Below are 27,196 nucleotides of genomic sequence, written 5' to 3' on the forward strand. Positions count from 1 at the left end.
GGAGTGGGGAGGGAATGGGGATTTTGCAGTATCCTTCCCCTGGAGTGGGGAGGGAATGGGGATTTTGCAGTATCCTTCCCCTGGAGTGGGGAGGGAATGGGGATTTTGCAGTATCCTTCCCGTGGAGTGGGGAGGGAATGGGGATTTTGCAGTATCCTTCCCCTGGAGTGGGGAGGAAATGGAGATTTTGCAGTATCCTTCCCCTGGAGTGGGGAGGAAATGGAGATTTTGCAGTATCCTTCCCCTGGAGTGGGGAGGGAATGGGGATTTTGCAGTATCCTTCCCCTGGAGTGGGGAGGGAATGGGGATTTTGCAGTATCCTTCCCCTGGAGTGGGGAGGGAATGGGGATTCTGCAGTATCCTTCCCCTGGAGTGGGGAGGAAATGGAGATTTTGCAGTATCCTTCCCCTGGAGTGGGGAGGGAATGGGGATTCTGCAGTATCCTTCCCCTGGAGTGGGGAGGAAATGGAGATTTTGCAGTATCCTTCCCCTGGAGTGGGGAGGGAATGGGGATTTTGCAGTATCCTTCCCCTGGAGTGGGGAGGGAATGGGGATTTTGCAGTATCCTTCCCCTGGAGTGGGGAGGAAATGGAGATTTTGCAGTATCCTTCCCCTGGAGTGGGGAGGAAATGGAGATTTTACAGTATCCTTCCCCTGGAGTGGGGAGGAAATGGGGATTTTACAGTATCCTTCCCCTGGAGTGGGGAGGAAATGGAGATTTTGCAGTATCCTTCCCCTGGAGTGGGGAGGAAATGGAGATTTTACAGAATCCTTCCCCTGGAGTGGGGAGGGAATGGGGATTCTGCAGTATCCTTCCCCTGGAGTGGGGAGGGAATGGGGATTTTGCAGTATCCTTCCCCTGGAGTGGGGAGGGAATGGGGATTTTGCAGTATCCTTCCCGTGGAGTGGGGAGGGAATGGGGATTTTGCAGTATCCTTCCCCTGGAGTGGGGAGGAAATGGAGATTTTGCAGTATCCTTCCCCTGGAGTGGGGAGGAAATGGAGATTTTGCAGTATCCTTCCCCTGGAGTGGGGAGGGAATGGGGATTTTGCAGTATCCTTCCCCTGGAGTGGGGAGGGAATGGGGATTTTGCAGTATCCTTCCCCTGGAGTGGGGAGGGAATGGGGATTCTGCAGTATCCTTCCCCTGGAGTGGGGAGGAAATGGAGATTTTGCAGTATCCTTCCCCTGGAGTGGGGAGGGAATGGGGATTCTGCAGTATCCTTCCCCTGGAGTGGGGAGGAAATGGAGATTTTGCAGTATCCTTCCCCTGGAGTGGGGAGGGAATGGGGATTTTGCAGTATCCTTCCCCTGGAGTGGGGAGGGAATGGGGATTTTGCAGTATCCTTCCCCTGGAGTGGGGAGGAAATGGAGATTTTGCAGTATCCTTCCCCTGGAGTGGGGAGGAAATGGAGATTTTACAGTATCCTTCCCCTGGAGTGGGGAGGAAATGGGGATTTTACAGTATCCTTCCCCTGGAGTGGGGAGGGAATGGGGATTTTGCAGTATCCTTCCCCTGGAGTGGGGAGGGAATGGGGATTTTGCAGTATCCTTCCCTCGCCACGCCCACCAAGCCACGCCCACAGAACCGCTAGCAAAAAAAAATTGAATTTCACCACTAAGTGTGAAAAATGTTCACACATCACTTTTTCCAATGCCGTTGTTTGTTTTAACTTTGAACAGTCACTAAAGGAAGGGTTGTAAGTTGAGGACTAACTGTACTTGGCCACTGGGGATAAAGGAGACCGTCGGCCTGCACAGGGGCCAACCCAAGCCCAGCTCCAGCCCACATTCACCCTGTCCATCTTGAAGTTCCTCCCGAGGACGTTCTTCTGGTTGGTGTCCACTCTGTCGCAGCCGGCTAAAAACCCCGGGAGGAAAGCCGAGTAGAAGCTGTCGAAGTCCACCGAGGCCATGTTGTAGATGGCGATGGCGATTTCCTCCTGCAGGAGGTCATGGGATTTATGGACCAGGACCTGGAGAAGCACATTCACAAACTGCAAGAGCATCGACGTCTGGAAGAGCTTCTGCAGCAAACGGGAAACAAAACAAAAAAAAACCAAAAAAAAAAAACCAGGGTGAGAACGGGGCTATCTCCCTCCCCCCCCCCCCCCACTTTTCATGCACCCACACGCAGTTTGGGCGCTTGGTGTCTTGAAAGGTTCTCCATCCCTTTTCTATGCCATCCATCTGGCAAACTCACAAGATTCGTTTTTGTTTATTTCTGTGTGTCATATAATATAAGTTGGTATGTACATAATTTTATATTTATTTATTTATCTTGTCATGTTTACACAGTGTAAAATTGGAGGGGGTGAACTTTTAAGAGCTGCATGCAATGAATGTATGTATGTAATGTATGCCAATTAATGTTCATTCAAAATGACAATAAAGTCAAGTTTGTTTTATTGTATTCTATTTTCTGTTCTATTCTCTCCTATCTATTCTACTTTTTTCTATTCCTTATTCTTAATTCTATCCTATCTTATCCTATCCTACCCTATTCCTGATATTCGATTCTATTTATTCCATCTCATATCCTATCCTATCCTATCTTCTATTCTATTCCTTATTCTATCCTATCTTATTCTATTCTATCCCTGATATTCTATTCTACTTTATTCCTGATTCTCTAGTCTATTCTATTCCTTAATCTTTATTCATTCTATCTTATTTTATCCTATCCTATACTATCCCATCCCATCCCATTCCTATTCGTCATCCAAGAAGCTTCTTCAGCTCTGACTGGATAGTGGCTGAAGAAGCTCCTTGGATGAGAAGCGAAACCTCTTCCAAGGAAAATAAGGAAGTCCAGTTGCCTCCTGAAAAAACACCTTTGCGACAGCCATTTCATCGCAGGCATATTTGCACTTTGGTGGGGTTTTTTTCAGAAATGGCAGGTGCGCTGGGCTCTCGCCAAGCCAACAGCCCTTCCTATTCAGGCAGTTATGGGGAAGAATATTTTCTGTCACCTGCTCTCGGCCTCCTCTGGCTTTTGGAACAAATGGCCACTCACCTTGTGGTACAGCTTCTGCTTGGTGTTCAGAGTCTCCAGATAGAACAGGTTCTGCTTGAACAGGTGTATGTCAGGCTGCAGGAAGGACTGGCCGAATGCCTAGGGAAGAGAGAAGACTCAGAAGGGTGTGGCTGAGGCCCAGTGGGACAGAGAGATACCCCAGGGAGAACTAAAACTGGACGCTTCTGGCAGCACAGAATGTGGACTCGCACTAAAGAGCAATAGCACTTAGACTTAGCTTCACAGCCCTCTCCGAAAGGTTGACAGAGTCAGCCTCTTGCCCTCAACAATCGGGGTCCTCGTTTTATCCACCTTGGAAGGAGGGAAGGCTGGGTCAACCTGGAGCCTGGACAGGATCGAACTCCTGGATGTAAGCAGAGTCAGCCTGCAATGCTGCATTCTAACCATTGCAGAAGGAAGGAAGGGAGGGAGGGAGGGAGGGAGGGAGGGAGGGAGGGAACCTGGAGCCGGTGAGATTTGATCAGCCAAATTGCAGGCAGCCAGTAGGCAGCAGAAGTAGCCTGCAGTACTACATTCTAACCACGGTGCCACCATGGCTCAGTGGCCTTGCGGAAGAATAGATAGATAGATAGATAGATAGATAGATAGATAGATAGATAGATAGATAGATAGATAGATCACTAGCACTTAGACTTATATACCACTTTACAGTGCTTTACAGTCCTCTCTAAGCGGTTTACAGAGTCAGCATATTGCTCCCCAACAATCTGGGTCCTCATTTTACCCACTTCAGAAGGGTGGAAGGCTGAGTCAACCTTGAGCTGGTCAGGATCAAACTCCCAAATTCCAGGCAGCCGGCATTCAGAAGTAGCCTGCAGTACTGCCTTCTAACCACTGCGCCACGGCAGCTCCATAAGAACGACACCAGCCAGGGCATAGAACAACTCAAAGAAGCAGTGCAAGATCAGAAGATGCGGGGAGAGAGACCTGGCTCACAGAATCGCTAAGGGTCGGACATGGCCGAATGGATAATATCACCATCGTGTTATGATACCTGCATAATGGCACTGAACTGGGCTTCGTTCTCCATCTGCTCCTCAGCTCCTCCTCTTTGGACGCTGGCCAGGACGCTGGACTTGAAGAAGTACCGCCAGTTGTGGTGCAAGATCCGAAAAAGCAGCTCGTAGAGTTCAGCTTTCACATCAGGAGATGACCGCTGGGGGGGGCAATAAAAGCACGAGGGGTTGGGACAGGTTGGCTAACCCTAAAGCATAAATCACACATACCTAATCCCCCCAAACCCCCTTTTACTTAAAATGGCTGTGAATTATGGTCATTCATAGACCATAATTCGCAGACCGTAATGACTCACAACCAGTCTGTGAAGAGTCCGACAGAAGTCTGCCACAGTCTTTCAGGGTAATGTTGATAAGCGCCCACCTTTATCTCCCTTGAAAGGCTGCCAGAGACCTAATTGCCAATTAGTTTTGCAAGGCCAACCGGAGCACAGAGTCAAACGGAGCTTCAGAGTTTGAACCGACCAGAATGAACAAAATAATTGCTTCCTGCAAAGGCTCACGTCCGTTTGCTCCTCTTTTGTGTCTTATGGGAGGGGCCAATCATCATCTCCAACCCTTACTCCCGAGTTGCCCCTTAACGGTTCATTGAGTGCCACATCAGGATTGACATGGGGGGGGGGGGAGCTGGGCATGGCCAGCTTGATGTCACTCGTGTCGGGGGCGCCTATGGTGGCCCGAGCACTTTGCCACAAAAAACAGGCTCCCAAATTCCGTTTACGGCTGCGATGGCCTCCTGCAACCCTCTGCCAGTGAAAATGGAGCTCGGGAGGGCAGCATGCAAACCTCATGAGCTCCATTTTCACTGGCAGAGGCAATGTGGGCCAGTACTTTGCTGTTTCCAGGGCGGACCCGCAAGCCAGATCTAAGCACCCTGCAGGCTGGATCTGGCCCATGGGCCTTGAGTTTGACACCCCTGGGCTAGCAGATTAGAATATTGGAAGTCTGCTTGTGTTGGGCCTACAGCTCCCTTCCCTCATACTCTAGTGCAGTGATGGCTAACGCCTTTGTTGTCGCGTGCCGAAAGCGAGCACATGCGCACCCATAATGCAATGCGTGTGACCCTCCCCCCCGCGTGCCCTGCCCCCATGCATGCACGCACGACCTCCCTTGTGCACCAAGTGCAAGTGCGTGTGATCCCTGTTAGGAATATAATCTAACGGTTGGGTTGGCAATAGTTAAATCATATAACAATGCTGTACCTGTTTCTTTAAATCATGCTGTAAATGTGATTGGCTGCTATTTCCTCAATCGGCCATAAGATGGAGCCAGAATCACTGTTAGATGCTGATCTGATCTGATCTGATCTGAGTTTTGGAAGTTGGCTGTTAGAAGTGACGTGATCTATTGTAAGTTTTGCAACTGCTAGCAAACTTTGTGTACCGGACTGTTTGTATGATTATGGACTATGTTATTCGGATTATCCCTTAACTGAAAGACGTTGACGACTGACTGTCTTATCCGTGTATGACTTGGACTGTTTGATGGACTCTGATACCTCTATTTCCACGAAAGTAAAAGCCTATTTAAACTGCAGTGTCTCTGTATGCTGGTTTGTGTGTTCTCCAACACAACTCTCACAACGCTTCTCTGAACGCACTCACTCTCCCAAGGGGGAGCTTACCTAACAATCCCCGCCCCCCGCCCCGTGCATGCGTTCGCATCTCCCATATATGCACCTCCCCCACGCGTGCCTGTTGACCTGCTTCTTTCCAGAAAAAGATGTGATGGAATCTGGCATAGAGTTGTAAGAGGAAAAAGGGTCCTTTCCCCAGGAGTGAAGAGGCAGAACGGAATCCTTGGTATGCAGGAAGAGAGGCAAGGCTGACCTTCCCTAACCTTTCAGGAGCGTATGTAATAGTTAGGCAGATTTGTGCTTTAGTCTGGCAAGATTCCTGCTTACAGGTGAGCAACAAAGAAAGAAGCTACTCTGAAGGATCTCCTTGTGTCATTCTTGGTTCCTGGCACAAATGGACCATCTTACTTTGTTGAATTGCTTTGCCAACAAGCACGTGCAATTTGGATGGATGATGAGCCGGCCCTCAGCAGTTACTCCTCTCCCCCTGCTCTGACCGAGGCTTCCCAAGAGCATGCAGCAAACTCCTTGTGACTGGCAAAAACCCCTTTTATTAATTGACTGTGAATTCTGCTCATTCACCTCCAGCAAAGTCTTTCGAGGGAGGATTTACAGTCACAGACCTTATCTGGCTTGGAGAGCTGCCAGGCTGATATCTGCAGAACTTGGCAAGGAGTCTCGCAGAGTCACGAACGAATTAAGCGAACTAATTGTCTCCTGCAAACTCCACTCCCCTTTCGCTCCTCTTTTATTTCCTCTGGGAGGGGCCATTCATCGTCCACCTGTGGCCTTACTCCCAGGTTGACCCCCGTTCTTTAGCTGTTCCCTTCGCCTGGCAACTCTGCGCATGCGCACACTGGGAACAGGCTCCAGCTGTTCCTCTGCCTCACTGCTGTCTGACTCTGAAGGCAGATGATAACTGGCATACGGCACTGGCCCCCTCTCTGCCTCCGACACAGAGCCCTCAACAGAGCCTTCTCCAGACTCCAGGACTGGCCCATGTTTCTCCCCAACCTCCTCACTGTCCGAATCTGCTGCCAGCTCTGCTGGCCACTGGTGGGCCATAACACCCCCTGATATAAAAACCTCATCCTACCTCGGCAACGATCGGGTAAACTTGCTCCATGCAAAGTGCAATGATATTTGGCAAGAAGGGCTTGAACACTTGGCCAGGCTCCTGCACCACCACCTGAAGGATCTTCAGGAACTTCTCCACCACTCGGCAGCCGGTGCTTCCATCGTGGAGGATGCTCTCGGCCAGCTGCTCCCTGTGGCAAAAGACCCAAAGCTGGTAAGATAAACCTCCAGGTGGCCTCAACCACCCTCCAAAAGGATGCAAATGACCAGCTCTCTGCAAGGAATATAAATCCTTCCATTCCCCCCCATCCAGTCAGAGCTGAAGAAGCTTCTTGGATGAAAATTGAAACGTCTTCAAAGCAAAACAAGGGAGTCCAGTTGCCTCCTGAAAAAGTCACCTTTGGGACACAAAGCTGATGACTTTGAAGAGATGCTCAAAGCTGGGACCGTAGATTGGACCAGGTTCAAAGATCTGCAGGGCATTCTGTATTAAATTCTGGGCCCAAGAAAACCCAAGTACTGTGATTGCTGCGAAAGCCTGCCAATTATTTATTTCTATGATCTTTTTAAATCCCACCTTTATCATTTTTGTAAGTAATTCGGGGTGGTAAACATATCTAACACTTCTTTCTCTTCATATTTTCCCCACAACTAGGAATCAGGTGGGATGAGCTGAGAGAGAGGGAGTGGCCCAAAGTCACTCAAATGATTTTCATGTCTAAAGTGGGACTAGATTTTACCGTCTCCTGGTCATTGGCCCAAAGTCACCCAGCTGGCTTTCATGGCTAAGGTGGGACTAGAACTCTCCGTCTCTTGGTCATTGGCCCAAAGTCACCCAGCTGGCTTTCATGTCTAAAGTGGGACTAGAACTTACTGTCTCCTAGTCATTGGCCCAAAGTCACCTGGGCTGCCTTTCATGTCTAAAGTGGGTCTAAAACTCTCTGTCTCCTGGACATTGGCCCAAGGTCACCCAGCTGGCTTCCATGCTTAAAGTGGGACTAGAACTCTCCATCTCCTGGTCATTGCCCCAAAGTCACCCAGGTAGTTTTCATGCCTAAAGTGGGACTAGAACTCTCAGACTACCTGGTAATTGACCCAAAATCACCTAGCTGGCTTCCGTGCCTAAAGCGGGACTAGAACTCACAGGTACCTGGTTCCTAGGCCAACATTTTCGCCACTAATCCAAATTGGCTCTCCGTGATATTTTAGTTCTATGCCCAGGGCAATGTTTATTATTAATAGGATGACCTGGTTTACAAAGAGACTCCCTCAATCTGGAGGGATCACTGCTGAACAACCCCCGCACCCACACCCCAAATTTCACACCAGTTCAGTTAATAAGCCCTTGACTGGTGAACTGGCATCTGCTTTTCCCGTAGCAACATCTCCTGCGTAACTCCTAAAGGTGGGCATGACAACCGATGGCTGCGCCTGATGTTTCCATGGAGGCATTACCTGGTAAACATGTTGAGGAATGTCTGGATCACCTGCTCGGTGAAAGGCACCCCCATCTGCACCCTCAGACTTTGGAACAGGGTCAGGAAGAAGCTGAGCATTTTGTCGGTGATGTCTGAAAAAAACAGAAAGGGAGGAGGGAACGAGGATCAGAGCATGAAAGCTGCTCTCCATCCCCAAAGAGTTTTTTTCCCCACTGTGTATCCCACATCAGGTTGACTCAGCCTTCCATCCTTCCGAGGTCGGTAAAATGAGGACCCAGGTTGCTGGGGGCAAATGTTCTGACTCTGTAAACCACTTAGAGAAGGCTGTAAAAGCACTGGGAAGCGGTATATAATTCTAAGTGCTATTGCTATCTTCCTTCCTTCCTTCCTTCCTTCCTTCCTTCCTTCCTTCCTTCCTTCCTTCCTTCCTTCCAAGGTTTGTAGATATTGGCTTGTCAGCTCTCCAAGATATTGGCACTACAGAGAGTGATCAATTTGGCACGAGAAACCATTGGTTGCCCTCTGACACCACTGGATGACATCGCCAGGTCTCGCTGCTTTAGCAGAGTAAAGGAAGATACTCAGAGATGATTCACACCCTGGTCAGTGTCTCTTCGCACTTCTACCATCGGGCAGAAGACATCAAAGTATAGCCAGCCGAACAAAGAGGTCTAAAGATCGTTTCTGTCCTTGGGCTGTCAGACTCTTAAACACAACCACAATCACTCCATGCATATGCTAGTTTTTTTTCCTTCCTTTTTTTCATTTCTGCTATAATTTTGCACCAGTGAGGTTAAAACCCATTTCGTTGTATTTAAGTACAATGACAATAAAGATCATACTTATAAGGTCTGTGACTGTAAATCCTCCCTTGAAAGACTTTGCTGGATGTGAATGAGCAGAATTCACCACAGCATTCGCTATGATCCGCTATCCAGGAACAAGACCTGTTTTTAATCAGGAGACGGACGTACTAAGTTCGACGGGCCGGGGGAAAGCCGGTCTGGGTTTATACCTGATTGATGAATGAAAGCTGGGAAGAGAGCAAGGGAGACCTGGACAGACTCCTGGAGCGACTGGTAGCAGATCTGGCGAGATTTGGTGGCTTCCCCAGAGACGCTCTCCACGATGTCTTCCAGGACGCTGAGAGTCTGGTGGGTGAGGACCTTTGCTGCAAGATCAAGAGGAAACAGGAGAACTGTCACCCCACGGCAGAATCAGCAGCTACGTTCAGAAGAGATGGAGGCAGTGGGGCGAGCTTCCCTAGCTGGATCCTCTACAACGGAGGTGTCAAGATCAAGGCCCATGGGCCGGATCCGGTTTCTGCCCTGAAAACCCTCACTGGCAGAGGGTTGCAGGAGGCTGTCCTAGCCGAAAACAGAGCTCATGAGGACCATATGCATGCCCCCCCGTTCCCCCAGCTCCATTTTTGCTGGCAGAGGGTTGCAGGAAGCTGTCGCAGCTGAAAACGGACCTTGGGAGCCCGTTTTCGATGGCAAAGTGTTTGGGCCATCACAGTCGCCCCCAACACGAGTGATGTCGAGCTGGCCACGCCCCCCTGGCCACCCCCCCTCCAGAGATCAACACAACCTTGGAGTGACCCTCAATGAAATCCGAGTTTGACACCCCTGCTCTACAATGATCGAGTTCCTTGGGAAAGACATATAGGCTTCCGGGAACTCTATCCAAAAATGGGCCTCTCTTGCGGTTCCATTATGACAAATTGCTTAGTGACTGTTTGAAGTACTGATGGATCCATGGGGGAGGGGGGGGGGAGAGAATGCAGGTAGTCCTTGACTTACGACCAATTTTTTAGTGACCGTTAGAAGTTGCAACGGCCTTGAAAAAAGTGACTGATGACTGTTTTTTTTCACACCGGCAACCATTGCAGCATTCCCGTGCTCGCGTGATCAAAATTCAGGCACCTTGGTGACTGGTTTCCTACTTATGATGGTTGCTGTGCCCTTGGGGGTCACGTCACCATCTTTTGAGACCTCCTGACCAGCGAAGTCAACGGGGAAGCCATTCATTCATTTTACCACGGTGTTACAAATTTAACAACCGTCGTGATTTACTTAACAACCGTGTCTGCAAAGGTCGTAAAATGAGGGCAAAGCTCAACAACTGTCTCGCTTAGCCACATACATTTTGGACTCGGTGGCGGTCGTGAGTCAAAGACAACTTGTACAGCAGGCAGGTTTTCATGAATAGGAGTAGCTCTCTTCCTGTTGAGATTTTTATTTCTTGTTGAACTTAATTTTTAATCCCTGCCGTCAGCTTTAATTTATAGAAGTGCCATGCCCCATACTCCAGAAATGCCACGGAAGACCATTGGCAGGGTTGACTCAGGAGACGATAATTTCTTTGCATAACAGAATAAATCCTCCTATCAACTATCATTCCTATTGCATAAACACGTGATCAATTGTCAGCTAAAGGCATGCATGTATGTAATTGTCTTGTGTTGTCCACTTCTAAACATCTGTGTAAACAAGTTCCCTAAAGGCGTTAGTTTGCAAAACTTAACGCCTCTGGTAAAGCATCCTCGAACAATTTAGGCTTTGAGCTCTAAGCTTGGCAATTTGGTTGCAAATGTTTTGTCACTGTTTGAGGAGACATCGTCAGTGGGTTTTGAGTTGTGCTCGGAACGAGCACAACTCAAAATGCACCAACGACGTCTCCTCGAATGGTGACAAAACGTTTGCAACCAGATTGCCAAGTTCGGAGCTCAAAGCAACAGCCTACCAACCCGAGCTGCTAATATTCACACACATTTCGTCCTTGCACAAGCGTGCAAGCCACTTCAAAGGGCTTCATTTCAGACTGTAGTGAGCACGGCTTTTTAACAAAATGTCCTCTTGTAAGGGCACAAACGGCAGTCTCCAGCATTCTGAAGGAGTTCTAAACTCCAAAGCAGGCCCCCAGCTCTGTCATGTGTCAACATACTTCTAAAAGTGCTCAAGATCATAATTTTGCACGTGTACAAGATGTTACGTGGAGTTTTGCATTGAATACAGTCCAAAACAAAACATTTTGTATGCTGCTAATTACTTACGGTAGCTACGCTAAATATCCCCAGTTCTGGTTGCATGCAATTAGGTTCAAACCAGATTTAAGACATTTAGTTATTTATAGCTCTCATGTCAAGGCAAAAAGCCTTGACAAAGCCTTAGGCTAATACAGCTGTTAGTATAAACATCACTTGGAAACGATGAAAAAAAAATCCAATTTAAAAGCTTTCAAATCCTTTTTTTTTTTGCAACAGGCTTTAAGTTATTTTAATACTCTTACCTCATCCCCAAACGTTCTCTTTTTATCTGAAAATGGATAGAGTTTCACAAAATTTCAGGACCCCCCCCCCCCCCCCAGCCTGTTCGAGTTTGCAAAGGAACCTTGGGAATATGAGCTGTTTGGGACAAGTTCCTTGAGGATCAAAAAAGAGGAATTTTTAAGCTAAACAAAAAGTATATTTGCGTTACGTCTGCCAATTTCTAGCCCTGCTACCAGCTTGTGAGGAAAATGCTTAATCTCTTTCTGAGTGAAGGCACCAGGCCAACGGGTAGCCCAAGTTTGCTTTTTTAAAAAAATCAACTTTGTTGCTTGTGTCTTGCAATTAATATTGTTTTATTTAGTATCCTAGCACGATTTATATATTGATTGCTTATTTAGCATCCTATGACTTTTACTAAATGCTGTTATGATTTATGATGAATGTCTTTTATGGTGATTATGATTTAACACTTGTTGCTTGTAGTATGTACACTGGGAGCTTGTGCACCGGAGACAAATTCCTTGTGTGTCCAATTACATGTGGCCAATAAAATGTTGTGTTGTGTTCTATCCTATCCTGCATTCTATTCTATTCCATTCATTCTCCATTCTGTTATCCTATCCTATCCTATCCTATCCTATCCTATCCCCACACACTTCTTGTGCAACCTCCAGAATATCTACAAAGGGGTGGGGAGGAGCTAGCTATAAAATGTAGCTTCTAGGTTAAATCTGGGCTGGATTTTTTTGCTTGAGAATCCGAATACGGAATAACAGAGTTAGAAAGGACACTGGAGGTCTTCTAGTCCAACCCCCTGCTGAAGCAGGGAACCCACCACTATTCCTGACCAAAGGCCGTCCTGTCTCTTCTTAAAAGCCTCCAGTGATGAAGCACTCACAACTTCTGGAAGCCAAATCGTTCCACTGATTGATTGTTATAACTGCCAGGAAATTTCTCCTTAGTTCTAGGTTATATCTCTCCTTGATAAGTTTCCATCTGTTACTTCTTGTCTTGCCTTGTCTTGACTTTCTCTTTTTTGTAGCAGCCCCTCAAATATTAGAACACTGCTATCATGTCATCCCTAGTCGTTCTTTTCATTTAACTAGATTTCAGTTCTGAGTTCTACGTTTACAAGGCAAAGGTAAACGTTCCCCTTGCACACACACTATATTGCCAAAAGTATTCGCTCACCCATCCACATAATCAGATTCAGTTGTGAGTGAATACTTTTGGCAATATAGTGTATGTGCTAGTCGTTTCCAGCTCTAGGGGGCAGGGCTCAACTCCGTTTCAAAGCCGAAGAGCCAGCGCTGTCCGAAGAGGTCTCCGTGGCCATGTGGCTGGCATGACTAAGCACCAAAGGCTCACGGAACGCTGTTACCTTCCCTCCAAAGGTGGTCCCTGTTTTTCTACTTGCACTTTTACATGCTTTCGAACTGCTAGGTTGGCAGAAGCTGGGACAACTAACGGGAGTTCACTCCGTTACATGGCGCTAGGGATTTGAACCCGCCAAACTACTGACCTTTCTGATGGGCAAGCTCAGCATCTTAGCCACTGAGCCACCGCCTCCCTCATTTTAAGTTTAGCATTCTGAATTCTGAGTAAAAACGTTGCTTTGCTTGGGACAGCCTAGGGAAAATGCTCCCTTGTAGTAATTTAAAGACAGCAGGAAGGAAGGAACAAATACCAGTATCACTTCCAAATATACAGCTTAAAAAGAGAAGCCTGCTCCAGCAAACTGCCAGGAATTCAGTAGCAATTTTCAGCCACCTCTAAACAGGGACCTGATGGATGCTCTCAAAAAACTACCCAATGTCTCAGTGTTTTTTATGACTACTTAAAAAAAAACCTGCGCTGGGGTGACTTACTATTGTCCTGCTGATTTTTCCTCTGGGGCAAGATGGCACTGGATTTCAGGCTGCGGTAATCCCTGGTGAGGGCCGATACGAGACTGGCATGGTTAGTTGAACGAATGGCCCACTGCTGTTCAGCCTCCGGGAGGTTTGGCCACGGGAGGAGCAAGATGTTTGACAGGGATCTGCACAGGAGGATTTGGGCCTGCAGAGAGGAAGATCAACCAAGCTGAAGGCCAGAGAGAGGAAGAGAAGAAGAAAGATTGTGCAACTAGGACAGGGGTGTCAAACTCAAGGCCCGGGAGGAGGAGGAGAGGGGGGCGGATGTGGCCCGTAGGGTGCTTAGATCTGGCCTGCGGGGCCGCCCGGGAAACAATGAAGGTCCGGCCGGCGGTGCCTCTACCAATGAAAATGGAGGTTGGGAGGGCCGCACAGTGTAGCAGGAGGATATTGCAGCCGAAAACGGAGCTCGGGAGTCTGTTTTTGCTGGCAGAGTGTTCAGGCCACGACATGAGTGATGTTGAGCTGGCCACACCCACCTTGACCATGGCCACCACAGCCCCCGGAGGTCAAACACAACCCTGATGTGTCCCTCAATGAAATCGAGTTTGACACCCCTGAACTAGGAGCTGCTCTCCGACCATCGTCAGAAGGTTATTATCAGGTTTCCCAGGGATGCCCTAATTAACTCATGAGCCTCAAGCTGAATTTCAAAAGAAACCCAGTTATTTATTAGGAACAACATGTCAGCACGTACCCGAGTGAAGCCAGCTCTGGCCCCATGTGATTTACGGTTCAGCTGTGACCCTGTTTCCCCCCTCCTCCCAGAGTGTGTCATTAATCACATTGCCCGACGAGGCACTTCCCCCGACTGTAAAAACCACGCCTTTCAGGCCAACTCCGGTACTCTGAAATCCCTCTTTGAGGAAGGTATGTGTGGAATGTGGTTCTGAGCGTGGCTACTGAATTGCTCCATCAGTTCTCCCCACTTCCTGCCCATGGCGAGAGCAGACCATGATTGCTTTGCGCGTTGACAGTTATGGTATTGCGGAATACAAAAATAACAGAGTTGGAAGGGACATGGGAGGTCTTCTAGTCCAACCCCCTCCTCAAGCATGAGACCACAGCTCTTGACTACACAGGTTCCAGACAAATGGAACAAATACCTTCCTGGGATTTTGTTTCAGGAACAAGAGAGTTTGAAACTGACCGGAATGCCTGGCCCATCTAATCGCGATGCCTGAGCTGGGTTCCCCAAAATCGTCCTCACCTTATCCGAAAGGCGTTGAGCAGAGCTGTCGGTAATCCTGTTGAACATTTTTTGCACGGTTGGGATTCTAATTAGAAACACGGGACGCACAGTGGTGGCTAAGGAGACGAGCAGATGGCAGGCTGACAAAAGGAGTTTCTCCTGTACCTGGAGGAAGGGCCGGGTGGGAGGAGAGAAAGAAGGGAGAGAAAAATAAGAGACCTCAGCTTCTGATCAAAAAAGGGGGAAAAAAAAGAAAGGCTTTAGGTCTGGAAATGAAGACAGTGTTTGAAAGATCAGATTGGTGTGGCCCACTGGTGGCCTGCAGCAGAGTCTGACAGTGAGGAGGTTGGGGAGGAACATGGGCCAGTCCCGGAGTCCGGACTTCTTTAATAATAAGCATTAGTCTATCCATTTTTGCAGTCTAGAATTTTCTTAAGCACACTCTCATCTGACGGTATTTCACCATTTTCCCAACGTTGCACAAATACAATCCTAACTGCAGTTAATATACACTATACTGCCAAAAGTATTCGCTCACATCTGAGTCTGATTATGTGGATGGGTGAGCGAATACTTCTGGCAATATAGGGTATGTAATACTAGATACATAGTCTTTTTATCATATTTTTCCGATAGAATGCCCAACAGAAATATTTCAGGCTTCAAATCAAAGGGCTGCTTTATCATTTTTTCCCCCCAACCAAGTATGTATTTCCGTCCAAATTTTGTAAACTTTTGGGCATGTCCACCACATATGATGATAGGAACCTGTTGATTGATTGCATTTCCAACATTTAGCAGATCTGTTTCTATACATCTTAGCCAATCTTGCTGGTGCATAGTGCCGTCTAGAAAACATTTCATACAAGTTTTCTTTGTATGCAGTTGACATAGTCAGTTTAACATTTCTATCAACTCCAGGATCTTCAAGATGAATCGAAACGGACCAATTCTCCAAAATACAAAGGACTGGGCAGAGAGAGAGAGAAGCAGGAATGAAGTAAACGCCTGCCTCTGATTCTGGGTTGGGATGGTGGGCAACTTTATTTCAGAGATCCCTGTCAATTAACTCCCCCTCCCCCCCTCCCCCACCCAGAAAGGAAGTTTAGCAAAGCTGGAAATAAGAGCTTTGGTGTCAGGCCTGCAGACATCTTTTCTTTTGGATCTTTGGCCTGCCACACTTTCTACTATGCATATTCTCTTGTGGGAAAATTGTGGGAGTTAGATATTATGTAGCCATAACAACATTCTTTCTAGAAAGCCAAGGTCATCCTTTGTCTTTGCACCTCTGCACCTGACTGGAACTGGATGGGTGGAAGCTGCCAGCATGGCAGTGGGAGATTGGACCATGGGATGGAACTTGTGGGTGTGGGGGCAAAGTCTTGAACTTTCAACTGGGTGGGGAAAAGCGGGAAGCTTTCAGATTCGGGTTTTCCCAGAGGTGCCAACATGGCTCTCTTAATGAATTGGAACTTTGAGCAATACGTTGCCTTGGACTCCGTTTTACTTTTGGATGCTATCTGGAGCAAGAGAAGGGGCCCCTCAACAGATAAAAGCCACGCCTGGCCAAAGGAGGAGAAAACGGAAAGCTGGGCAGGAGATACCTTAGAACTGATCAACGGAGCAATCGCTTCCAAAGCAGTGGAGACCAAGGAGACAAACTGGTTCAGGTTCTGCTGATGCACCTCGCTGTAGAACTGGGCCAGCCAGTGGCAATAAGCCTGCAGAGCTGCCAGGGATTGGGCGTGTCTGGAAAGAGAAGGGACCTTAAAGTTAAAAAAGGAGAAGAGTTGGGGAGGGATGTGTGCCCTAAGGCCGTGCAATATGGAGGACATCCGATGCGAAGGCAGCAGGAAATTAGCAGAGAGGGTAGGATTGAAGACATCGGGGATCTTAAGCGTCCCACAATACTTGGGGCAAGGGAAGTGGTTTGCTGTCAAAAGCTACCAACAGCCTGCTGATAGGCTAGAATAGAATAAGAGAGTTGGAAGGGACCTTGGAGGTCTTCTAATCCAACCTCCTGCTTAGGCAGGAAACCCAATAGAATGGAATAGAATGGGAATAGGATAGGATAGGACAGAATAGAATAGAATAACAGAGTTGGAAGGGACCTTGAAGGTCTTCTAGTCCAACCCCCTGCTTAGGCAGGAAACCCAAGCGAATGGAATGGGGATAGGATAGGATAGGATGGGATAGAATAGGATAAAATAAAATAGAATAGAATAACAGAGTTGGAAGAGACCTTGAAGGTCTTCTAGTCCAACCCCCTGCCTAGGCAGGAAACCCTACACCACTTCATACAAATGGCTATCCAACATCTTCTTAAAGACTTCCAGTGTTGGGCATTCACAACTTCTGGAGGCAACTTCTGTTCCACTGATTAATTGTTCTAACCGTCAGGACATTTCTCCTCAGTTCTAAGTTGATTCTCTCCTTGTTTAGTCTCCACCCATTGCTTCTTGTTCTGCCTTCAGGTGCCTTGGAGAATAGCTTGATTCCCTCTTCTTTGTGGCAAGCCCTGAGATATTGGAAGACTGCTATTGTGTCTCCCCTAGTCCTTCTTTTCATCAGATTAGACATATCCAGTTCCAGCAACTGTTCTTTATATGATAAACGGGGCATGTGGGAAAAGAGGATCCAGGAGGAACACTCCCGGGATCTATGAAGACTGCCAAAGCCTGGGACAATGACTTGATCTCAGATCTTGAGAAATACCATCTGGGGAAGAATGCCTGGAAGTGACCTGGTGGAGATGACTCAACCACGGTTAAGCCCATTTCATCCCAGAATAGGCTCTTGGTATCTCCGAAAGCAAGGCTCAAGAATGACCCATTATAGAAGGACAACACTTATGGGGTTCAATCAAGGGCCCGGATTTTAGGAGAGCATTTCTGGTGCCTTTTAGTGTTGTGGTTTCCACATCATACTCACACGTCAATAAGGTCAGGTTTTAGTACAGATGGCACCGCCGTTTCAATGTTATAGAGTTTAATCTGGGACCCGTACAGCGTCACTTTGACCAACCTGGAAAATCGGGTAAAAGAGGGGGGTAGGGGTGGGGTGGGGGGTGGAGAGGGAAAAAAAAAAAAAGGAAGTGAGTTGCGATTTATGAACGAACAGAATTTTGTTGCTTGCTGTAACATAAAGTTGATCTTAAGTTTTTCAGGTGGGTTTTACCTACCTCTCCACCACGGTAAGAGCATCGTTGAACCTGGCTGCGAACATGTCCCCGGTGAAGTACTCCGCTAGCCGTCCCACTGCCTGTAGTAAGGAGCTGAGGTCCCGCAAAGAGCAGTGCAAACGCCGGCAGTCGTTCTCCGCAGTGATGTTCAGTCGGTGACCTGGAGGGGCAGCCCACATGCCTTGATGGGAAAACGTGGGGGGACGGTTTGGCCCGTTTAGGGAAACCCTATCGAAATGGGCCTCTGCTCCTCACCCCCTAAGTCCAGGAGTGAGCATGGCTGGCTCAGGGATCCTGGGAGTTGAAGTCCACAGGCTATCAAAGGGCCATAGTTGCCCCCCCCTTCCCGGACTAGTCCCAGTTTTGCTCTTAATGGAATTTCAGGATTGAGCTCATCCACAACGATAACCAATTGCACAGTGGCAGATAGGACAGAGCTCCAGAGGGTCAACGTCATTGCCCAGAGGATCATGGGTTGCCCTCTACCCTCTCTGGAAGAGCTCGATAGCTCCCGCTGCCTTAAGAAAGTTCAAAACATCCTTAAAGATCCATCTCATCCTGGGCTCCCTTTTTTTTTGAACTATTACCTTCTGGCAGACGGTACAGGACAGTAAAAACAAGGACAAATAGGCTGAAAAACAGCTTCTATCCCAGGGCAGTAACTACATTGAATTCTACGGTATAGTACAATATCGGGTTTTCAATTTGAATTATATAGAATGTGAAGGATGTGTGTTTTTATTTTTAGAGTTATAATGTACACTGAAGATGGCGTTTAATTTCGTTGTTTGTGGTGCAATGACAATCAAGGAAACTAAATGAAACCCTGAAAGCATTCGAAGCTGTCAGAGGAGAAATCTGATTATAATGCCCCCTTTTTGTAGGAAATGAAGCAATTATTGGGATTGAATTGCAGGCCTTTGGTCTAGGAGTGGCTTGGCCTGTCAGAGATCTGAACTGGAGAGCCTTTCGTGGCTCCAATTAAACGAAAAAGGATGATTCTGAAAAGGATATTCCTACTTTGATTCTCCCTCGTTCTTGCTCGTCTTCCTTCCGTGAAAGCTTCCAACGCTTTTTGGATCAAGGCAACCTTATGGTACTACAAGCAACAATCCAAACCCTAAATCTTGAGTTTATATATGTATGTGTGTTATATATATATATATATATATATATATATGTGTGTGTGTGTGTGTGTGTGTGTGTGTGTGTGTGTGTGTTTGTGTCTCAGGGGTTGTGTTACCTATTTCCCTGGCTTAGCTGATAAAAGGAGGAGAGCCTGTGGTGTAGTGGCTAACAAATCTGCCTAATTTGTAACACATCCCAGGTTCGAATCCCAGTAAGGGTATGGCTAGCTGATGAGAGCTAAATAGCTTGAAATGGATCCATACTAGTCTCCCTTTATTTATTTATCAGCACAAATACAACAGACACACACACACACACACACGGTTCTTTACAGCCCTCGCTCAGCGGTTCACAGAGTCAACCTCTTTCCCCCAACAATCTGGGTCCTCATTTGACCCACCTCGGAAGGATGGAAGGCTGAGTCAACCTTGACTCAACCAAGATCGAACTCCAGGCTGTGGCAGAGTTTGCCTGCAATACTCCACTCTAACCACCGTGCCACCAGGGCTCCTAATATTAATGGAGATTGGTCACATTTCATTGACCCGAGACTTCATGCCCAGAAAATTTACCTTACCTGTCCCTGAGGTGACAATAAACTGTTGCAGTCCTAGATACACATCCATGTTTTCCTGGAGCACTGGAAACTAAAGCAAAAAAAAGGAAGGTGTAACTACAAGAGCCGAAATGAAAGTCAAAATGGATGAGACATCTCAAGCACAATGAAGGGAGGGGGGGGGAAATTATTCAGAAATTAAGTTTGAAAGATCAGAGTAGTTCTATGGAACGGTTCCCAATCAGGCCCTCTCAGGACGTGTCAAAAGTGAAATGTCCTCAGGGAAAAACAAAGTCCAGTTGCTTTTTGAAAACGCACCTTTGGGACACAAATTTCCAGATAGCATAAAAGTCTTTCAGTGAAAAACCATTGGGAAAACATTGATCAAAAGCAAGAAGTATTTTCCAGTTCTGACCTACACCATGTCTTACCTCATGGTAAAGAAAGTTTTAAAACCAGGGACCACCAATTTAAAGCCTCTTCATCTTCCTCCCCCACCAAGTTTTTTATTTTTTTACCTATCAGTGTGTGAAAAGTGTGGTACCTATCATACATTTGATACACAAAAAAAGTATGAATCGTATTTGTTTCATTTAACAAGCTTATATAATAATAGTAGTAATACACTTCTTTATATGAAATGTTAACCTTTCATGGTTTAGTTATTCAATATTTACAATACAATACAATAGCAGAGTTGGAAGGGACCTTGGAGATCTTCTAGTCCAACCCCCTGCCTAGGCAGGAAACCCTATACCATTTCAGACAAATTGTTATCCAACATCTTCTTAAAGACTTCCAGTGTTGGGGCATTCACAACTCCTGGAGGCAAGCTGTTCCACTGATTAATTGTTCTAACTGTCAGGAAGTTTCTCCTCAGTTCTAAGTTGCTTCTCTCCTTGATTAGTTTCCACCCATTGCTTCTTGTCCTGCCCTCAGGTGCCTTGGAGAATAGCTTGACTCCCTCTTCTTTGTGGCAGCCCCTGAGATATTGGAAGGCTGCTATCATGTCTCCCCTAGTCCTTCTTTCTATTAAACTAGACATACCCAGTTCCTGCAACTGTTCTTCATAGGTTTTAGCCTCCAGTCCCCTAATCCTCTTTGTTGCTCTTCTCTGCACTCTTTCTAGAGTCTCCACATCTTTTCTACATCGTGGTGACCAAAACTGAATGCAGGATTCCAAGTGTGACCTTACCAAGGCCTTATAAAGTGGTATTTCAAGAGGTTATTTTTGTACCGATCACTCTATCTTAATTATCACACCTTTTGATGTGAATAAAATGTTATCAATCGTATCTGTTACATTTAACAAACTTATATACCTAATATTAATACCAATATTTATGTTACATTAAGATCTTCCATTATTGCTTTTTCAACTTGCTATTTGGTCATTCAATATTTCAATATATTGTTTTTATATCAATCACCCTATTCTACATAATACAGCCTCTTCATCTTCAGGCTTCCCTGACACCATGCCATTAATTTTGTTGCTTTTCAACGTTTTCTGATTTTTATCTGTATTTTAATTATGGATTACTGCTATGTGAAATTATTTAGACTGTTTTATTAGAGACTTAAGGCTGTTTTATTATAAATTGCCACGAGTCTCTCTCTCTCCCTCCCTCTCCCTCTCCCTCAACACAGCAGGTAAAAAATATTGAATAAATAATTAAAATGTCTGGAGTGATTTAGTTCCCCTCAGAAAAAGTCATCTCGTCCTTTTGAAGCAATGGGGAGAAACAGTGGGGAAACCCCACCCCCACCCCCCCGGCCTCTGCAAGATGTGCTTGTCACAACCAAGAAATTTAAAGCGCTAATTTCAGGCAAGGACCGTTATGGAATCTGGCAGGTATGCCGCCGTTTCTCAGCAGGAGAAGATTATGAAACGTACAGCGCAGGAATCGTAATCAGCTCTTCTTTCCAGGAACCTAGTTAAACCAAACTAGGGTTTGCCTCAGTGGTGAGTTCCGGTAGGCACTACTGCCGGTTCACTCATGTCCGTGCCTTGTGCATGCTTGATGCATGCTTTGCGCACGCAGGCACAGTCTAATTAAAATAATTCTGCACGTTTAAATTGTTCTGCGCATGCGCAAAACTGAAAAACAAAATGCTGCCCCTGCTGCCGCCCGGGGAACCAGTTCAGGGGCGTGGCATGCCTGGGTCATTGCCAGTTTCAACGACCCAGGCCGCCAAACCACTACCGGTTCGGCCAAACTGGTCCGAACCGGTAGGAACCAACCAGGGGTTTGCCTCAACCACCCTCTAAAACAGTGTTTCTCAAACTTGGCGACTTTAAGTCCTGTGGACTTCAACTCCCAGAATTCCCCAGCCAGCTGGCTGGGGGATTCTGGGAGTTGAAGTCCACAGGACTTAAAGTCGCCAAGTTTGAGAAACACTGCTCTAAAAGGATGCAAATGACCAGCTGCCTGGAAGGACTAGAAATCCTTCCATTCCCCACCATCCAGTCAGAGTTGAAGAAGCTTCTTGGATGAGAAGAGAAATGTCTTCAAAGGAAAACCAGAAAGCCCAGTTCCCTCTTGAAAAAAAAACACACCTTTGGGTCAAGGACAATGGTTCTTGGAATAGATTTGGTATTAAAATGTGAATTAGGGACCCATGGGTCAAAAGTCTATGACAGATTCAAAAATTAGAACAGACGTAATGTCTTCCCTCCTGTAATAAAATTAGGCCCGGACGTTACCCTTGTCTTAGCAAGTGGGAAAAGAAACAAAATCACAGTGCACAAACATTCTGCAGAAGTAACAAAAAAACCGAACACTGCTTTCTTTTTCGTTCTGTCGCGCAAGAAGTTGGGAAACGCTCTTCCACTCAACAGGATGTGCCCGCAAAGATCCATTCATCCACTAATAGGAAGAAATACAGAGCAGCTTTCATTCCTCAAGCTGCTTTTATTATCTACACGGTGGCTAATCACATGCTTTCAATGTTATTGGAACAGGGAAGAGAGGTTCAAAAAGTTTTTTAAAACCCGAGCATCCTGAAAAAAAGCAACCACGTGAGAATATCGCGAATAAGGAAGGAGAACATTAGAAACTAGTGTAAAAGAATCACTTTCACCGTGGTAAGTATAAACCAGTGGGAACACGTGGGAGTTTTACAGGGGCTTAAAAATGAAGTTTTTAGTAACGGAGTTTTTAATTATTCCACGTAACGGAGGGAGCTCCCATTCCTTCTTCCAGCTTCTGCCAACCTAGCAGTTCGAAAGCACGTAAAAATGCAAGTAGAAAAATAGGAACCACCTTTGGTGGGAAGGTAACAGCGTTCTGTGCGCCTTCGCCGTTTAGTCATGCCGGCCACATGACCACGGAGACGTCTTTGGACAGTGCTGGCTCTTCAGCTAAGAAACGGAGATGAGCACCGCCCCCTAGAGTCGGGAACGACTAGCACCTACGTGCGAGGGGAACCTTTACCTTTAAAAATGAAGTTTCTTTTATCTATTTGTGTTCCGATATCGGAATTTCCCTCAAATCTTCTCCATATAAAAGTTTGCCAACTACCCTTGTTTGATTCTTACAACCTCATTTTAGGCACAGGTAACTGTTTAGCACATTGCTTTCCATGGCGAGTTTGGGGGGGGGGGGGATTAAACTTCTAGCTCTAACGAGCATTTCTCCTCTTGGGAACTCCTAAGAGGTGTGGGCTCCCCGTAGCTGCCTGGGGGAATTCTGGGAATTGAAGCCCACCATTTTAAAAGTTCCCAAGGCTGAAAAATACGGTGTAAAATTAAATGTATCAGGAGAAAGCGATGAGCACTGTTGTACTTAGGAGAGTGCCCAGAACAAGCGCAAGAGAGGACAATAATCACAAAGGAAAGGATTAACAAGGATTCTAGCATGTCGTGCTTAACATAAATTATTTTACCTACTCCTGTTTTCAGATAAACCCCAAAAGTTAACTCTTCTCCCTAATACCATAAACAGGACTTTCCAGGCTACATCCAAATGGCAGGCCAGGTCCCATCCCTGCCAGGTAGCACTGACAGCCTGAGAGATGCTGGCTCAAAAATTATGGGAGTTGAAGTGCACAAGTCTTAAAAGTTGCCAAGGTTGGAGACTCCTGCTCTAGTGGATCCTGCACAGAGCAAGGAATAGGTCTAGATGGCCTCTAAGATCCTTCTCAGCTGTTTATTATTGTACGATATTCACTCTGTCCACTTACCAGCGTAGAGAAGGCATGAGTTGGCAAAAGCTCCATAACTTTGGCCACAACTTCTAAGCTCTGAAGGAGATACCGCTGCCATTCGGTCTGTTGCTGTTGAAGGGGTAAAAACAAAGGTGTAATCTGCCATTTTAAAAAATTCCCTTTAAAGTCAGGCTCATAACTCTAAACCCGGAACCTTATTGGAACAATTGGGGGGGGGGGGGAGGGAGAAGAATCACCATATTTTTCGGACTATAAGACGCACCGGTGTATAAGACACACCAAGGTTTTGAAGAGGTAAGTAAGAAAAAAAAGTTTTTGTCCTCCCCAGCCCCCAGCAGAACTCTGCAGGCTTCAACAGAGATGGGGGAAGGCAAAAACACCTCGATTTTTGCGAAAAACAGCCCATTTCCCCCCCAAAATGGGGTGTGGGGGCGGGATTTGGGAGGACAAAAATGGCTGTATTCAGTGTATAAGACACACCATTTCCACGCTCTTTGGCGGGGGCGAATGGTGAGTCTTATATTCCCCGAAATACGGTACACTGTGAAATCAAAACATCTCCAAGGAGAAAGGTTCTAATCTCCCCATGCTGGTTTCCAAATGACGGGAAATATTTTCAGCATGGTGGATGGTTTAAAGATGATGTTACCCGTCTGTATTCTAAAGCAGGGGTATCCAGCCCCTTGTCCATCAACTGGCACCAGTTCATAGCATGCCAGAAACTGGTCCATGGAAACAAGCGAAGCCCCCATCTTCATGATGCAGGCAGCATGTGAAACCACGTTCTCTCCACTCCGTGGAAAAATCTCTCCACGGAACCGGTCCCCCAAAAGTTGGGGGCCGCTGATCTAAAGTGGAATGGTCCATTTTATCTCATTTCCCTTCTGCGTGACAGAAGTTAGATCAGGGGTGTCAAACTCAATTTCATTTGAGGGCCACATCAGGGCTGTGATTGACCTTGGGAGGGCATGGCCGGCTGGGAGAGCGTGGCCAGCTTGATGCCATTCACTGGGAGCGACTGACTGGGTGGGCGTGGCCAGCCTGACACCGCTCCCCAAACTGTTGGCATGTTTCCCCTTTGCATCGGGTAGACCAGGCCGAACAATGTGGGTTGACTGGGCCGAAGCGACGTGGTTCCTTACATTTTCCAGGACAGCTCTGTGGGCTGGATCCGACCACATTGTAGGGTGGCTGCGGCCCGCAGGCCTTGAGTTTGACACCCCTGAGTTAGATCCTTGGGTTTGGAAAATTTTACAGAATCTCATTTGTGTCGTTCTCTATTGGGTACATCTTTTACTGCCTCTATTCTGAGAATGGGTCTCTTCGTAACACTTTAGTCTCACAATATGGTAAGCAGTGTCTACGCAGATTCTCAAGTCATCCAGGTTGTGGTTGTCCCAAAGGTCCTTTTTCCAAAGGCAACTAACTGGACTTTCTTTGCTTTTTTTTCCCTTGAGGACGTTTCGCTTCTCATCCGAGCAGCTTCATCCTTCCATCCTCCATCATTCAATCAGAACTGAAGAATGTTCCTGGATGAGAAGCGAAACACCTTCAGGGAAAAAGTCCAGTTGCCATCTGGGAAAAAGTACCTTTGGGGCATCCTTTGAAAGGTGCAAAAAAGGGATGCTGTGGGGAGGGAACCCTTTGGGAGATCTTGGCCTATAGGCTGCCCCCCAACCCCCAATCTCACACCTCCAAGGACTCCCGTTTCTTACATCGTCATCCAGCGTCTCGTCGTCCAGTTCTTCCAACTGGGCCTGGTTGTACCTGAACTGTATTCGGTTTAGGACTTCGGTCAGCAGCAAAACCAGAGCATCCTCGTACCTGGGGAAAAGCGAAACGGTCCGAAATGAGGAAGGAGCAGGGAGAAAAGAAAAAGCTCGTGACCTCATGTGTTGCCAAGGAAATACTCCAGCCAGCCCTGCTGAAAGAGGAAATCACCAAGTAGGCTGCAACCGGACTCGTTCAAAACCAGTCCGTTTTTCTGTTAGTGACCTTAATCAAAGGGTTTCCTCAAAGCATCGTGTGCAGGCAACATTGCTGCGTGGCCTGCTCTGAATTTTGCAAGACAAAAGAGAAGTCCCCAATGTATGAAGATTCACCCCTGGGCTGAGGACAATGCTGTTCTGACCCAGGGTTCCTTAGAAAGCAAGAAGCGAAGTCTTGGTCCCGACAAAACCTCTTTTATTAACACGGCTGTGAATTCCTTGCATTCGCAGTCAGCCAGGCTTTAGAAAACCGTGTTTCAGAGGAATATATATCAGCACGAACCTTATCTTGCTTGGAGAGCTGCCAGACAACTAGTTTCATGTGGCACATGTGCCATAAATTCATAATCACAGCTCTAATCAGGGGTCAAATCCTCCCAGTTCGGCCCAGTTTAGCCGAACCAGTAGGGACGATTGTCCTTGGTTCTGCGAACAGGTAGTAAAAACAAAGCTTCCGAGGATCGCGCGATCGTCGGAAGCTTCCCCCCCCCCGCCCCCCGCTTTTAAAAACATTTTTTCCCTGCCGGTTTGGGCGAATAGGCAGGAAAATAATGCTTTAAAAAGCAAGGGGGGGGGGAGAGCTTCCAATGATTACGTGGATCAGCTATTAGCCGTGCGATCGTTGGAACCTTTCCCCCCCCCCTTTTTTAAAGCATTATTTTTCCTGCTTATTAACCAGGAAAACCAGTAGGAAAAAATTGCTTTAAAAAGTGAAAAAAAGTTGGCCACGCCCACCCAGTCACATCACCACCAGCACCCAGCCACGCCCACAGAACCGGTGGCAAGATAGACAGACAGACAGACAGATAGATTTCACCACTGGCTCTAATGAATATACAAAGCAGTGAAGTAACTTGGCTAAGCGGAAGTCTCAAACGCCGGCCCTCTGTTGCAACCGCACTCCCATTTACATGTAAACGTTCACTCAACATTTCCTGTTCCCATGACTGCAGAAAGAGCGACAGCAAAAGGAAGGCTCGTCCACGAAGAGGAATGCAGTGTTATTTCTGCTTGTTCGTGCCTCTCTCTATTACAAGGGACAGCTGGCTCCGCTTCTCTCTATTCCAAAGTCATCAAACTCGGATGGAAAGAATTAAGAATTGTTCCAGGCTTAATGGGCCAGACCACAACATTTCCCAACGATACATTAGCTTTGTTGTTCTCAAATTCAATACAGGGAGTGCTCGAGGCTCTCACCGGATATTTAATATGTATGTAATTATATTAGACTAGCTGACAACCCGGCGTTGCCTGGGTATTTATTTATAGGGGGGGGGGGGGGGGAATGTCCGGACCAAACATAATTTCTAATGTTGGATTTCCCCCCTTACCAGAGGGAGCCCCCTGGTGGAGTACTGTGAAGTCGTATGGAAACTCCACTGCACTGTATAGTATAAGCCATTTTTGCGGCAGTATGGTAGAAGCCATTTTAAGGCACAACAGGCTGCATCTTAACAGAACACAGACCCTGAGGGGTGTTAGGGGTGTCTTACTCCCACAGTATTTTTTTTCTAGAGAGTAAGTGATCTGTGTACCAAGTTTGGTTGAAATGGCTTAAGGCGTTCCAGAGTTATGCTGGAATACACACACACGCACACACACACACACAGAGCGATAGATAGATAGATAGATAGATAGATAGATAGATAGATA

The 27,196-nt window shown here is 46.8% G+C and overlaps 1 protein-coding gene across 2 annotated transcripts in view; it reads right to left on the reverse strand.

Annotated features, from left to right (window-relative positions):
• XPO6 (exportin 6) overlaps positions 1-27,196 on the reverse strand; it is a 61,948-nt gene that overhangs the window by 3,259 nt on the left and 31,493 nt on the right. The window contains exons 10-23 of one of the 2 annotated variants that reach the window (XM_081966077.1): positions 25,271-25,379; positions 23,571-23,663; positions 19,407-19,476; positions 17,702-17,882; positions 17,452-17,544; positions 16,125-16,269; positions 14,539-14,685; positions 13,284-13,473; positions 9,160-9,315; positions 8,161-8,275; positions 6,725-6,896; positions 4,031-4,192; positions 3,016-3,114; positions 1,796-2,026 (exon numbers count right to left, since the gene is read on the reverse strand). In XM_081966077.1, the coding sequence (XP_081822203.1) occupies positions 1,796-2,026; positions 3,016-3,114; positions 4,031-4,192; positions 6,725-6,896; positions 8,161-8,275; positions 9,160-9,315; positions 13,284-13,473; positions 14,539-14,685; positions 16,125-16,269; positions 17,452-17,544; positions 17,702-17,882; positions 19,407-19,476; positions 23,571-23,663; positions 25,271-25,379 (1,963 nt within the window). The remainder of the gene's footprint in view (positions 1-1,795; positions 2,027-3,015; positions 3,115-4,030; positions 4,193-6,724; positions 6,897-8,160; positions 8,276-9,159; positions 9,316-13,283; positions 13,474-14,538; positions 14,686-16,124; positions 16,270-17,451; positions 17,545-17,701; positions 17,883-19,406; positions 19,477-23,570; positions 23,664-25,270; positions 25,380-27,196) is intronic. The other variant, XM_081966078.1, reaches the window with a different exon arrangement.

Source organism: Natrix helvetica (genome assembly GCF_964273705.1).
Source record: "Natrix helvetica genome assembly, chromosome: 13".
Lineage (NCBI taxonomy): Eukaryota > Metazoa > Chordata > Lepidosauria > Squamata > Natricidae > Natrix > Natrix helvetica.